The 15,861-nt window shown below is 32.8% G+C and overlaps 1 protein-coding gene across 1 annotated transcript; it reads left to right on the top strand.

Moving 5' to 3' along the window:
* Positions 1-1,082: 1,082 nt before the first annotated feature.
* Positions 1,083-6,755, top strand: LOC127831334 (C-type mannose receptor 2-like). Its single transcript, XM_052356302.1, has 11 exons — positions 1,083-1,144; positions 1,276-1,389; positions 2,341-2,457; positions 3,208-3,277; positions 3,721-3,924; positions 4,182-4,457; positions 4,680-4,841; positions 5,373-5,429; positions 5,558-5,818; positions 6,240-6,410; positions 6,724-6,755. Exons 2-11 carry the CDS (start codon positions 1,276-1,278, stop codon positions 6,753-6,755), a joined length of 1,464 nt encoding a protein of 487 aa, XP_052212262.1. The 5' UTR covers positions 1,083-1,144.
* The last annotated feature ends 9,106 nt before the right edge of the window (positions 6,756-15,861 follow it).

The following is a 15,861-nucleotide window of genomic DNA, read 5'->3' as shown; positions in this document are numbered from 1 at the left end:
ACAATCTGCTGAGAATATGATAAGATTCTCTATTTAATTTCTGTATTTTCCTATCTAGAATGTTTCCACAGACACAATTGAAAGGTCGCTCTGATAGGTGGACGCTATAATATGTAAGAAAACAACAATTTAAAATAAATGTACCTATATAATATTGGCTTCGGTTTAAGTTTTATATAGAAGATTTTGCTGTATTATTTGGTGGGTTCGATTAGTGGATGAGTCGAATAAGATGACATTACTTCGAAATCATATTTTTGTATAACCTTTGGTCTAGGAGATTCAGTAACGTTCTTATCAGTCAACGAACGGCAACGACTGTTGTTTTACTTGTAATATCAGAAAGCTTTTATATTCGAAATAAAAGTCACAATACACTTTTGTAACAAGAAAACAGAGCATTCAGTAAATCATAACATTGCAAGTAGTCTAAATAATACAAAGTGTCAGATATTATGAGGCATTTAAATGATAAGAAACGACTCAAAACGAGATACAAATTTGTATTGAAACACTATCTACTTACTTCCTAAAGATAACCTAGATCTATAAAATAAATACCTTTATCAGCAAATGATTGTCTATAAAATAATAATTTGAAATTGTGATCTAGATCACAGGTACATTTATCAGAATTTACATCAATTTCGTTAAGTTGATCAAGTAAAACGCAGTTGAAGTATATTGTCGATGTCGATGAACACAGACGTTTCTTAGAACAAATTCTCTGTTTCACTGAAGAGTATACAATAAATTAGTTTCTTCGTGGAACGGTTATTTTTTCCATATTCGCTTATTAACAATCACTGCAAAGTGGCTAATCATTAATACAAAGGTCAACGTACACGGTGGGTTCAAACTTATAACATCTCTCATATAATGAAATCCTTTCAGTGCTTATGTATAATTTTTCTGTAATAGAGAAACAACTGTCATGATGCAGCGATGCTAATTAAAGAATCATTTTCCAATGTCATTTGAATAAATTGGGTTAGCGCTAACTGGTCATCGCCACACGATAAGAGAAATTGTGGAGCAAACAAACGTGATTTGATGAGGCTTTTATCTTGTGTTTGAACATGTGGACATGGTGAATATTGTTGTCTTACTTCAACAGCCATTAATATGATTATTGGATTTTAGGGTATGTACAAAATAGACTTATTATTAAAACATCCTGTTGAAATATTTCAAATGAATTATTTTGCCGACGGAACTAAAGAATGTAAGAAATGAACAAATCCTTTATATTTTGCCTTATTCTAACATTTTCAGATGTGGGTTTTGTGTTTCATCTCGATTGTAGTCGCCAGCCGATACGTTTTAGTTGTTTCAGGCGACTATATTTGTATCTGTAGCAATGGACAAAGAAATGACATTTGTGATTCGGTAAGCAGTTTATGCGTCGTTGAAAATACCTGCTCATATTAATTATTTATAGAAACAATATATCCATAACTTCATATATGTTCTCGTAATATTATAAATTAAGATTGAAGGCTTAATACGGAGATTTGAACATATTTTGTGTAAGTTATATGTCAGCTGTAATATTATAAGTGTGTAATTGTAATTAAGAGTTATTGTCAATATGGCATGTACCACGGCCATGTTTTTTCGCAATACTTGTACAGCTATTATGCCCCGCCGAAGGCGGAAAGATAACGTTTTGGTGTTGTCAGTCCGTCCTTTCATCTGTCACAAATATTTCCGAGCTATATCTCAGAAAACATATAAGATTTCAACATAAAACTTCATAGATGTATATATATATCAATGAGAAAAATACCATGTACAAGAACCATACTCCTACACTTTCTTAAATAAGAGCTATTACTCTTTGTAAATTTTGTATGATGTAACTTTTCAGGGCTTTAACTTAGAAACAATACAATATTTCAACATGGAACTTCATAGGTATATATATAGGTATATGTTTTTGTATTATGCAATTGTTTAGGGCTATATCTCAGATACAATACACGATTTCAACACGAACATTCTTGGGTGTATCGATAGCAAAAAAAAATATTGCAATACATAAAACAATAATCCCAAAATTTGTTAGTAAGGAGTTATAACGATGTTTATTCATTAGCTCGTCGGTCAGTTTAAAACGAAAATCAAGCTTATATTGCGCTTTTTGTATCATAGATGCATTTTTTGTTTGGTTTTCTGTGCTATATCACACATACCATACAAGATTTAAAACACAATTTATTCGGCGGGATTATCAATTCAACGAGTTGGCTTATTATATAGTTTACCAATCTCAGCATCGGGTTACTTTATTGTACGTATTGAATAAAATGCAACTGTATTTGTATGTTTTGTTTGAAGATGTCAGCAAACACAACTATAGTTGGTCATCTAGAGAACAATAGCTGCGCTATTCAGGCAAACTACGTTTTGGACAAAAGAACCAAAGCTTGGTATGCCATCATATTCCACGATCAAGTACGTATTAGAATTAAATTTAATAACATAAATTACTTAAATTACAAATAATGCTTGGCCAGATTTATTAATCATACGCTTAATTTCCCTAAAAAAAACGAGCGGCGGACTGAAAATATGCCATACGAATACATTAGTTATTCATATATAGAGAATATTATGTGAGTTTTGGATAAAAAAACAAGTTTATCATGCGAGGCTTAGAACCATGGTAGCGCGAGGCTTGCCAAACGCTACTTTGGTTCGTGCCGAGCATGATAAACGTGATCTTTATCCAAAACTCACATAATATTCTATTTATCCTATTTTTTTTTCCCTTTTCCCACAAATTATTATAAAATATCGCATTTTTTTACGATTTTATCTTTCCGTAGTTGACAAAAACATTATGTCCAATTTTTGGAAAAACCCAAATCTGATCTAAAAATGGCGATAGTATAAAGGTAAACATTATACAATCGTTGTTATACTATCGATTTTCATCTGAAAATAGGATAAAAACGAATTGTCAGTAACAAATGAGTTAAAGGTTAATGTCTATAATGAAACAAAAACATTCATTATCTTTTTCTCGAATTTAAAGCTTGATATTCTAAACTTAGTATGTTCTTAAAGAAAACAAAAACAACAACAACTGATATATTAAATTGAATTTGGGCTAAAATAACAAATTTCACAATAGTATTGACAAACCTGTGTATTTCAATTCGCAAAGCCGAATATGTATTGGAAAACTATTGTGTATTAAAGGTACGTTTTGTGCATAAAGGCTCCTTCACAGAATTGCGACGTTGTATTGGGAATCAGTTAGGACACAGTGGTAATAATATAAATCGTCGTTTTGTTGGTACGAATGCAGCGTTGTGAAACTATTGACGTTTGTTGAACACAAGGGTAATTATATGATCATCTTTTTGTTTGTATGAACACAAACATAATTTTAAACCTGTGTTTGCTTGTACGAACACGCCGCTAATGTGTTGAAATCTTTGTTTGGTTTGGGTAAAGCATATAGTTAATATATAATAGTCAGTTTGTTTCTTTATCTTTGTTTTCTGTTCGTTCAAATGTGATGACGCAAAGATTATGACGTTTTTTTAATATCATGTTTAGATTGAACTGTTGATATAAGTGTATACACGCCTTTAAGTTATGAATAAGATATTGTATTAGAAGCTTTAATAAATTTGCATCGAATTATGCTGGCATGGTGGTATAATGGTATGATGATCTACGAGGAAATGTATAAATTTCCCATTTTAGGTACACCACCAACAATGACCGATGCGGCTACCGCATCTTCACCATCAATGTCTACAACTGTAACTACGGTTACCACATCTGCCCCAACAATGTATACAACTGCAATGGCGATTACCCTATCTGCACCAACACTGTCTTCAACGTCAACTGCTGTAACCAAATCTGCGCAAACAATGTCTACAACAGCAGCTTCCACTCATAGTGGTACCTATGCCGTTTAAAATGTTTCTAAGGCACCAAATGAAAGTTTTTCAACCGGTGGTAGGTCATTTTTGACAAAACGTTCAGACATCGTACCTCAAGGAAGTAAACAGTGTTTACAAACTCTAAAAGTCTGTTTCGTAATAAAATGTACTTACTATATAATATCACAGTTTACTTTTAGAATACTTACAACTAAGCACAATAAATTGACACAAGATATGATTTATTTTAAATTAATCACACACTTTTAAAACTAGTTCACTACGGCTGCGCATCCGCTGTTTTCTCGCATGCTGCTTCGCACCATGGAAAATTGTTCAACATTCGTCAGACATGCTACGAGCTTGTAACGGTTAATAAGTCTTGGTCCAGCGCTGAAAGTGACTGCAAAAGTCGTGGCGGACATTTAGTCCACATTGCGAACGACGAACAACAGAATACAATCTACCAGGTCGTCAGACAATATCATGATGAAAATGTCTGGATTGGGCTTAACGATAAGATAAGAGAAGGACACTTTGTTTGGTCTTCAGGTAGGACTTACTTTTAATTTAACCCAACCAATACGCCATAAATCTCATATTATTTACATAAACATGGATTTGTACTCAAATAAGTATTATTTCATTAATCCAAAAACACACATATTAATATAATTTATATTTCAGCACTTTTATTTTAAAATAATTAATACTTAAGTTGACTCAAATGTGTCTATATTTCCTTTGGTACTATATATTTGTTCACGACATTAGGAGATCCTGTAAACTATACGCACTGGTACCCTGGTCGGATTGCGTCAACACATCAAAGCGATGAAGATTGTGTAGCCATTTGGATAGCCCATGGTGGACAATGGGAGGATGTGCTTTGTAGTGGATCCCACGCCATAAACCTCGGATACGTTTGTGAATTCGGTAATCAGAAAATTAAGTACAAAAACAGCGAAGTATCATGTCCATGAAAGTCCGCTGTATTCTGATAACACATTTAAGCACTATTTCCAGGGCCTTCTCATGCTTATGTTGTTTATTAAATGGTTGTTTTAAAATATATTTTGCCTAAACTACAAAATGTTTTTTTTATGAAAACAATACAGATTGATGATAACCTTTTATTTATTTTATGTATGGGTTCTTTGAAACCTAGTTTGACGGATGTATGATTTTATTATTACGGACGATATAAAAGAAGGTGATAATATCTTCTTGGCAAAACGGGTCTTCTGTTTCCAAAAACTTGTAAATAAATTGTATAAAAAAAATTGTACCGGCAGATAAAAATTAATACCACATTATACAATATACTGCATTAGTTTACTTACACATGAGTTGTTATTGCTACGTTAAGTAAAATCACATCCTAGCCAATATATGCGTTTTTGCTATATTTGACATAAAGATTCAATAAATGTCGCATGTCCATACCCATTCACCTATGTATTGCAGATTCTGTCGATGGTGCAGCAACAACTATAAATCCAGATGCTTTGATAAACACGGATGGTATGTATCGTATAAAGCGGGCGGTATGAACCATTTACTGAATTTTGAAATATGATCGCATTTAACATGTTTTCATATCTGTACGGTTTTCTTAAGTTTAATATTTACATGTATTATGTCACTAATAGGTAACACACAGTCATGTCCTCACAGAACTACCGCAATTGTTGCACAATTTGGTAAAAGTTGTTACGCTTTGTACCGCAACCTCGAGGTTTGGAGTAAAGCTGAGCAGACCTGTAAACAGAGTGGAGGTCATCTTGTGCACATCAACGACGACCCAGAGCAGCAATTCATAGAGGGTTTCATGAGGAGACACAATCAAATGACACCAGCATGGATTGGACTCAGTGACACATCTGTTGAGGGACGGTTTGTGTGGACGGACGGTAAGCAAACGCAGTGCAGTTCTTATTATGGTTTTATCCCCGCATATTCACGTTTTATACCGATAAATCGTAATAAATTCTATGTTTTTCATAGACATATCGGATAATTAGTCAAGAGCATTTAACAGTTAAATGAAAGTTCGTAAAATAATCAGGATTCAGTATAAAAAACTTAAACAGCGAATAAGCTTATAGTCGGTTAAGTGTAATGATAATCAAATTGATAGCACTCGCATTTTATTAATGAAACATATTGATATTCAATTCAACAGAATGAAAATAAAATTGCTAAGTTCTTTTTCTTTAATTAACTTTTTTAACCAGGGCAACTTTTATAAATATTGAAAGACCATTTAATATATTTTGTTAAGATGGCAATTATATGTAAACAAAAGGGGGCTATATCATAATATACCTGCAGGTGTGTCGGCCTCCTACACGAACTGGTTGCCAGGACACGTGACACACGGAAATACCGAGGACTGTGTGGCGCTGTTGCCTAACAGCAATGGAACCTGGGACGATTTCAGATGTGAACGAATTAGTTTGTTTAGCACACTTGGCGATCACCACCATCCCTTGTGCGAATATGGTAATAATAGAAACGCGCAATCATACATTTAAATATGTGATATTACCGGATCCCTTGCACATCGTTATGAAATACATAAATAATATATTGTGTTGAAGATTTATATGCGTAACCGAATTATTATCATTTTGTCGATTGTTATTTATTGTTTTATTTTGAAAGGTTATTTTACACAGTGACACAGTTATGTCATGCAGATTATGAATTGCTATTAGTGGTAAGGAACTATAAGAGAACTACAGGTAACAAGTTTAAACAAAATACGTGCTCCATATGTTTCATATTTAACATGTTTATAAGCTTTACATTTTAGCACATACCATTGCGTCGGTGCTGGTTGGCTGAGCGAGGACTATCGAATATACGATTTCATAATTTCTAGTGCTTGGAAATAAACACACAAACACGAAAATAACTGCAATAATTGTAATACATGTTTGCTTGTACGATATAATCTCATCGGCTCGGTTATGAGTATTATGGCATGTGCGGATTCTAAAGTGATAACGCGGTTTAACTAAGATTATACTTGGTAATTTAGTTTTTTTGTTTACAGGCATGATCTTAATTCAAACAGGTCCTAGATATTGTCAAGATTAACATTCTGTTGACAGCAAGTGCCATCAAAGTAAATACAAAAAGCAAACAATGTGGCCCCTAGAGTGTGAACAAGCCAAACGTTCACGACGCATGACGCACAATGCACAACACTGAAAAGTCGAACAACTGATCAATTTGTATAAATATCAATTATACTTTATAAATCAATGATAAAAGCAACAACTGATATAGTGAACATTCCGGAATGCTCATACATGTGATCATGGAACATTTGAGGCGTGTCACGGTTGATAATTTTAAAATGTCATCTAAATAATCAGAGAGTGTTAACGATATCAATCTTCTGATTGGTGATTTACGCTCGTTTAATATCAAAAACCAAAGTCTATCTAAAACTTACTGCGAATATATCATTAATATTATATGTTATGGTCATGAGTGCAGCTGAGTAACCGTTTCTGTTCCGAAATTTAACGGCATTGAATCGCAAAAACTTGTTCGTTGGTATTCACCGGTACGTTTTACGAGGATGAACTTACATTTTACAATGATTTTCGTTTATTAAATGCGTATTTAAATAAAAAGAGACATTGACTTAATTTGGTTTTGTTATCAAAGCCCAACATTTTCAAAAATTTTAACATCGATGAGCGTTTGTAATAATACTTTGGTACATATTTTTTTGCGTATCTCCTTTAAAAATGGACATATAAGCATATATTAATCTAGTATGTATGTCCTTGGCATTACCTCCTTAAAACACTAAACAATCAACTAAAACATACAATGTAAAAATTTAGAACATCTAACTGTTGCTACCTTCTCAATTAAAATTTTCCGGTGCACATCATCGTCACTGGCATCAGCAATGATTTCTCCATGTTGTATACTGTACTAAGATTTCACAAGGGCCAGGCAGCATATTTGTATTATTTTCCTTTTTGAGCATTTAAAGTTAAAGTAATTTCAAATTACCATAATTGAGGAATTAATGCAATGTAGGTCAGCGATAACTATGTCACCCACCAAAACATGTTATTTAATACCATTGATATAACACTTTAATGATTTTACACTTGTAAGTATATATATTTTTAAGTACCAAAATACTAGGATTTAATTAATTTGTATATTCCGAACTACTGTTTAAAAGTCATTTTGGTTAGCGACTGTCACGTCACCCACCGCACTCAAGGTAGCGACTATCACGTCACCCACCGTACTCAAGGTAGAGACTGTCAAGTCAGCCACCGTACTAAAGGTAGCGACTGTCAAGTCATCCACCTCAAAGTTATTTACAATTTAATTGAATTTATTTTTTAAATATGATTAATCACATTTGATCACACCTTTTGATTGCTTAAATCAATCACATTTTATAGTATCTATAACTATTGCACTATTTGTAGTAATTATCAAATAAATAATTTAGAATGTTCTTTACCAGAAAGGTTAGCTCAGATATCAATAAGGAAACTATCTCGCTCACTATGAGATATTGTCAAAGGTAGCAATATTTGTTTGAATCCTGCCATTTTGTGAGGCATAAAAATTCAGCTAAATTCTGGTATTTTTTTCAATAGAAGAGAATATATATCTAGAATATAACCACTGATATATATCTATGATGAAATAATAAAGTTTGGTCATGTTGAAATAATACTCAAATGTGATTGACCACCTTTAAATTTAAATGTAATGCACGACTGAGACAATGAAAGAAAAATAAATACACTATATGAAATGATTATGAAATCAAGTATTTGACTGTGCACGTTGTTGTTTTGAAAAATTTGGTACCTGAGTCCATGCCAAACCAATCGTGTGTGCGTTCCTCAATGGCAATCGTCCAATAAATAATAGCACTTACTTGTTTTGTCATCATTTTAAATAAAAAAAGCGAGTAGCCGTCGTTGTTGACACTTGCTATGTACACACACAGCGGTGACGTCATTTGTTACTTAGATAAATTTGGTGATGACGTCATCGAACGGGGAAGTCCCGGAATGAAGACAAATGTTTAACACGAAGAATGCTGATGCTTTATTCGAAATATAGCGCTCTAGTAACAATAAATACAGAGAAGAATTTGAGAATATTTAAAATCAGCAAATTTGATCATTTTTATCTACTTTAGCATTATGATCAATCAGGAGACGCTGGTTATTTACTTCGAACATTTACAGTTCCGGTTTCGGATATTCCGGATATCCGGTTCTGCTGCGCGCGCAGATACCAAATTTTTCAAAACAACAACCTGTGTAGATCTACACGTGTTAACGTAATGCGAGCTACTCGAGCCGCCTACGGCGGCTCAGCGAGCTCGCTTAAAAAAACATAGTAATAGACAAATATCAAATGTATATGTTAATTATGTTTTTGTTCTATATGTCATAGGCAGTTTATTATTGAGACCGCTTGGAATCATAGTTTTTAATTTATGTATCCAATATTTTTCTTTGCATAAACGGTCTAGATTGTTTTGAACAACATCAATAGGTACAAAAGAGAAATCTTATAAAGTACAATCATTGTTGGTGGATCCGAAATGTGAAATAGGATTTATTGAACAATTTCTGATATCAAATCTATGGCTATTCATTATATGGGAAACATTCTGATTAGTTTGTTTAAATATGAGATGACTCTTAATTTGCAAAGAGTGTTTAAAGTCACTATAACGCTCAAAATAAACGAAAATTTCGTTAAGTATTTCGTAAAATAAAGTTAACACCTTAGCAACCAGTGTTCCTTATAGCAAAAGCCAAAATTTCAACGCTAGATGTGTTATGATTTCTTAGATTTTTGTAGATACAAAATGCTCGTTTTTATTTATTTGTGGCCACAATTAATTCTCGCGAATATATCTATTCATACGACACACGAACACCGTGTTAGTGTTCATGTGTCGTATGAATAGATATAAAAAACAATAATAAAAACGAGCATTTTGTATCTACAAACATCTATTTTATCAGACCACATCTGGCGTTGAAATTTCGACAATTGTCATTAGGAACACTGAGTTTTAATTGGTTAAGTTTATTTTACGAACAATTGTACGAAATTTTCGTTGATTTTTAATAGTAATGTTACTTTAAATGTAATACTTGAACAATTCACATTAAAATAATTGAATATATATACTTTTGAAAAGATACTTTCACATCGAAAAATAAAATAACTTATTTATATATTGTCAGCCCTAAGTTTAAAAGCTGTGTTGCAAAAATTAGCTAGACGAATTAATACCGTTTTTTTATTTTCATTCAATAATTGCAAAAATTTTAACATACTTGGTCTTCTGTTGTAAAATTTAGGGAAATAAGTATTTCTTAAATTGTCATAAAAAGGGACAAATCAGTACAAAATGGTATTCATATTCAATGTCGTTCAATGAACAGTTCTAAAATGTTGATGTCTACCAGTTTTAAAAAAGGCTATGGGATGATAACCGCATTTTTGCAATTATATTTCTAAATGTCGAACTCTCCATGATATCTAAGGAAGCTGATCGGTCAAAAACAGGTTTTGATTCTTTGTTAAGGTACAATAAGGAACTTTCATTAACGTCCGTTCTCCAATTTAAAATAAAAGCATCTTTAAAACGGTTTCGAAAAATTGGAATATATGTGTTTATATGAACAGATTCTGGATACAATCAATCGTCGTTAAAACCAGATTCTTGCTAAAGGTTTCGAACTTTGCATGCCCAAGATTTGGAACGTGTAATGCTTCTTGCCTCTTCGCATTGTTTACGAAGAATATTGTTTGAAATAATATTGGCAGATTTAAAGTCGAAAAGTCTAAAAAAATATTTTACTATTCGCAAATAACGGCAAATATACAACGGATATCTTCCAACTTCGGACTAAAATGCGTTAGAATGTGTAAAGGATTTTACCTTAAGCAGCCATTTACAGAAGTTACTCTGTACACGCTCAATATTTTCCGCCTTAGTAAGTCCCCAAGTCTCGCAACCATAATTAAGGATCGAAGCAACATATGTATCAAACAAATTAAACATTATTTTGATTGGTACATTTAGCGATTTTGTAATACTAAACAATTAGTTCATCGCCCGAAGCGCTTTTGCTGACGGCGTTTTTGTAGCCTGTATATATGCGCCGCTACTCGACAGTACTATACCAAGATAATTGATTTTTTTTACGACTTCACTTGGATTGTTGTTATAAAACCAACTGTACCCGGCTGGCAAACGACCTTTATGAAAGATATTTTTTGTGTCTTTTGAACATTTACAGTTATATTCAATTGATCGCAAATATTCGTTCAACTTATTTAACGACGAGTGTAATCCCTCCGCTGATTCAGAGAATAATACTGCATCATCGGCAAATAACAAAAGATATTTTGATAGCTGGTCAATGGTTATGCCGGCATTTATATCACTTTGTAAATGCATTTCAATATCATTTAGGAACAGAGAAAACATAATTCGTAAACAGGTTTCCACTTGCAATAAGCCTATGTCGGATTTAAAGAATCTGAGATATTATTCAAGTCTTTAACATCTAATTTAATTTGGTCATATAATGACATTATTACGGCCAATAATGTACCGTATTTATCGGACTGAATAAGTTTAAAACAAAGATGCCTGCGATCCGTTAAATCATAAGCCTTTAAGTAATCTACAAAACAGCAGAATAGTTTTTTCCTATCATCTAAGCGACTCTCAATCAATAATTGTGAAACGAAAATTGCGTCTACTGTACTGTATCCCGGTTCGAACGCGAACTGTGCATCTGTTAATATATTATTTTCAAGAGCCCACTTTTGTAAACGCTCGTTCAATATACTTGTGAAAAGCTTTGCAAAGCAACTCACAATAGTAATACCTCGATAGTTATTTGGGACTGAAGGGTCTCCCTTTATATAAAGGACCAGCTACTGGAAAATTTGCCGGAAATGAGTATGTTACTAAATAACAGTTCCAATGCAGGTCCTATAACACGAACATTCTCTTTAAAATACTGATATATGATGTTATCGGACGAACATGCCTTATTGTTACCCACACGTTTGGTGGCCGATATTAGTTCTTCCAACGAAATATGGCTGTCTAGTTCAGGATAAGAACTAACCATTTCGTTACAATTGTCAAAATTAAGACAGTAAGTTTTCATTATCACGAAGAACCCCACTTTTTGTAAGAGTTTTAAAATGGTCGATAAACTCGTTTAAATTAATTGTTTCCCCTTTCTTATTCGTAGACGGTTTACTAAACAATTTTCAAAATTCTTTAGTTGATTTAGATGTCATAGTATCCGACTTGCGTTCCAATTTACGGTTATAATCTGCCTTGCATTTGCGACATATATATTTGTAAGATTTTTTTTCGCAAGTACTATTTGTCGTGCGTTATCGTCCTTGTTTGTATCAAAATTGTAGAGAGCCTCTTTATATTATGTACGTTTCTTTTTATAGTCCTCATTGTACCATTTTTGTTTGTTTTTATCATGTGTCTCAAATGATTATGTCTTGGAGTGTACAGTGCGCATGTTAAAAGGGTTGCCTTTAGTTGTTAAATAATCGATAAACATTAACACCAAACCATCCGTGTAAATACTATTTTCTCTACCATTCTATAACTGGGTCTCGAGACTTGCAATGTCCATTGATATTTCGGAAATAGCATTACGGTGTTCTGTATTCCATTTGGTTTTTGCACTAGTGGTATAAACGCTATTTTTTACGTAAGTTTTAAGATTAAATTGAAGTGATGCGTGATTTGAAAATTCATTAAACTCTTTCATTTCAAAGTACCCAATATTTTCAAAATTTTTAATATGCGTTTAAATGTAATCTACTACACATTGCCCGTTGTGAGTGTAACAGGTTAATTTGCCAATGTTCTTATCGTTATGCAATCTACCTTTAACAACTCGAAAATATTTAGGTATACATACATCTTATAATAAGTCCCCAAAGCGGTTTGACTTCGTATCACAAGTTGCCCTAGGCAGTGGGTAATCAATATCAATATAATCATGATTATTTAAAAAACGGTCACGCTATAAAATCCTTTGTTAAGCCAATTATTGAATTCGTATCTCCTGTTACATAAACAGTTCCAAGCTTTTTAAAGTCGTTTATATCAGATTCTAGCATCTTAAAAATGTCGCCATCAAGTATGCTATGTATAGGTGAATTTTCGGGCGCTATATATGTAAATCCAATGTATGCATCATTTAACTTTTAAAATATGTTTTGTGAAGTTTAATCCATACTATACAGTCGATTTCATTGTTAACAAGAGACACTCCTTTCCGTATGCTATCTCTTATTTACACACAGATACCACCACTTGCCCGTTTCGCACGACTATTTTGGTAACATCTAAATGCATGTATTGGGTTACTGTATCCGCCAAGTTGAATATTCGATATAGAGTTAGTCCATGTTTCAGTCAGACATATTATATCATACTGTGTAATTAGATTAACAAACTCTTGCGTTGAACACTTGTTCGCTGTGAGCACGTCAACGTTCCATACTACACAACTCACAACATTCTTACCTCGCTCCTAGGCACTGGGCTTGTACTCACGACCGTCTATGAAAAGCCTATCAACTTTCAGAAATGCTTCTTTATTTTCCTCCCTTGCTTTTTTCATGATAGGGATCAGTTTCTGCGTACATCATAGCGTAAATTGTACAATAAACAAGTAACATAACTATTGAAATTTGAACTTATGTTTAAACTATTGCAATGTGTACATCTTGGTCGGTTACATTGGCCCGATACATGTATTTCAGTACTGTTATAAGACACTAAACATCTGACAAAGCTGTTACGTATATTCTAAGGTCTTTTATAGGCCAAAATAGGTTTAAACGAATGTAAAGACTTAACATTTACATTGTTTGATAATCTTAAGAAATCGCAGTATTTGTGAAAAATTTAAGCAATATTAGGAAGTATTGTGTTAAACATACAGTAAATGGTAGTATTGAATAAGTATTGCTCTGAGTAACACATAATGCACTATCCTGTGTCATATTTTTTACTTGAGAAAATCCTTTTTCACTAACATTTGTTTGATAATTTCTACTTTAAAATATTTGAATAAACAAGATAAGGACTGATTGAATACATCATCATCAGAAATAATACGTCTATAGCGCTTTGCCTGACTTTATGGAATACTCGGCTTACAGGACTTGGGGTGAGATGGCGTAAAATCTAAGTATAAATGCATATTGGTGGGTTTACAAAAAATATTTGTAACAACAGTGTCTAGTTCACGTTTTGATATAGATTAATCAAGGAAAGATACAAACTGTTGAGATATACTAGCGGTAAATTTTATAGTGGAATGGAAGTTATTTAAATTATTAAGAAAAGTGTTTAATTCTTCTTAAGAGCCATTCCATATCATAAAAATGTCATCCAAAAATAAAAAATCTTCCTCAAATTTACCCATAAAAAGGGAAGCATAAGATGGTGCCATAGGACTACCCATAGCAGTACCCATAGTTTGTAAATAAGTATCAATATTAATATCAAACATTTATTTTCAAGAACAACTTGCAAAAGTTTGCTAACATCATCAACATTTACATGGTTATGTAAAGTTTATTTTCTTAAATAATATGTACAAGCATCTATTCCCTCACTATGGGGAATTTGAGTGTATAAAGAAGATACATCTAAGGTTACAAAGAAGCAATATGTTTTTTTTTATTTAATATCTGTTATGTTGCTAATTCAGTCTGTTGTATCTTTAACATTCGATGGTAAATGCTGCACAGCTGGATTTAAGACGTAGTCAAAGTATTTAGAATGTTTTCCGTGTTGGAACTGCATGCAGACACGATGGGCCGACCAGGCTATCCAAATGGAAGACTGGCATCAAATGGATTGTGTGTTTTTGGCAGAATGTAGACTTGGGGATTACGAATATTAGTTGGAAACAAGTCAAACTGTTTATTTATTCCGGGGTTGTTGTTTTGTATTTCTTCAAAACATTTCTGGATATGTTCGTTCGCTGACTGGTGTCCGTTGTTGTTCACTTTTTTGTAGAAATGTTCATCGTTTAATTGACGAGTTACTTCTTCAATATATTTATTTTTATTCATTACTACAATAGTATTTGACTTGTCGGCTTTTTAAATAACAATATTATGATAATGTGCTAAAGTTTTCATGGCTTGTAGTTGGTCCTTGAAGATATTTGGTCGTAACCGTTTCTTCTTCCCATTTTGTAGAATTTCACGTGTAATGGCTTTTATGTAAAAATCAAAATATATGTCTCTTCCACTAGGAGGTGTAAATGTAGATGGTATGTTGTTCAAGAACGACAGGTGTATATATTCATCATTTTCTGTACTATTGTGTATATCTGTTTTATTTAGTTCTGTAAAATATTCTTTTAAACGTTATCTTCTAGTAAAAAGAAAACCTTCAGTTTATTTAACTTTATCATGAGATTTAATACGAGGACAGAAGCATAATCCTTTTCCTAGCAGAATGTTATCAGTGTCTGATAATATACATGTATATTCTTATCATCTTTTTAAAAAAGGTTGTAGCAAAAATAATATTTGAATGGGCAATGTGTGCTTTGTATATATAGGAACGTGTATCGTATTGTTGTGTCCTTTATTGAACACACATACGACCACGTTTCGCCAGAAAAATTAATTTTGGCATGAAAGTGCTCAAATGAGTCTTTCTCTCGATCTCAACCGGTTTCCAAAACACCATACGGTCCAAATAAATATGACATCGTTATTGAACGATGGAAATGTCATTAAATAATGGCAGATGATATGGATGTAGAGTTTGAATCGGTTATCACCCCATCTATCGTGTTTTATTCCTATCCCGGTCACAACCTATGTGAAAATTATCATGAAAGTA

This window comes from Dreissena polymorpha, chromosome 5, assembly GCF_020536995.1.
Source record: "Dreissena polymorpha isolate Duluth1 chromosome 5, UMN_Dpol_1.0, whole genome shotgun sequence".
NCBI lineage: Eukaryota > Metazoa > Mollusca > Bivalvia > Myida > Dreissenidae > Dreissena > Dreissena polymorpha.
Note: the sequence above shows the minus strand (reverse complement) of the source record. Positions and strands in the feature narration are given on the sequence as shown.

Excerpts from the sequence above, each read along its gene's own strand:
- LOC127831334 (XM_052356302.1), top strand. The coding sequence starts at position 1,276 with ATGTGGGTTTTGTGTTTCATCTCGATTGTAGTCGCCAGCCGATACGTT. Across the intron at positions 4,458-4,679 it reads ACACTTTGTTTGGTCTTCAG|GAGATCCTGTAAACTATACG; the intron begins GTAGGACTTACT and ends TCACGACATTAG. Across the intron at positions 5,819-6,239 it reads ACGGTTTGTGTGGACGGACG|GTGTGTCGGCCTCCTACACG; the intron begins GTAAGCAAACGC and ends ATATACCTGCAG.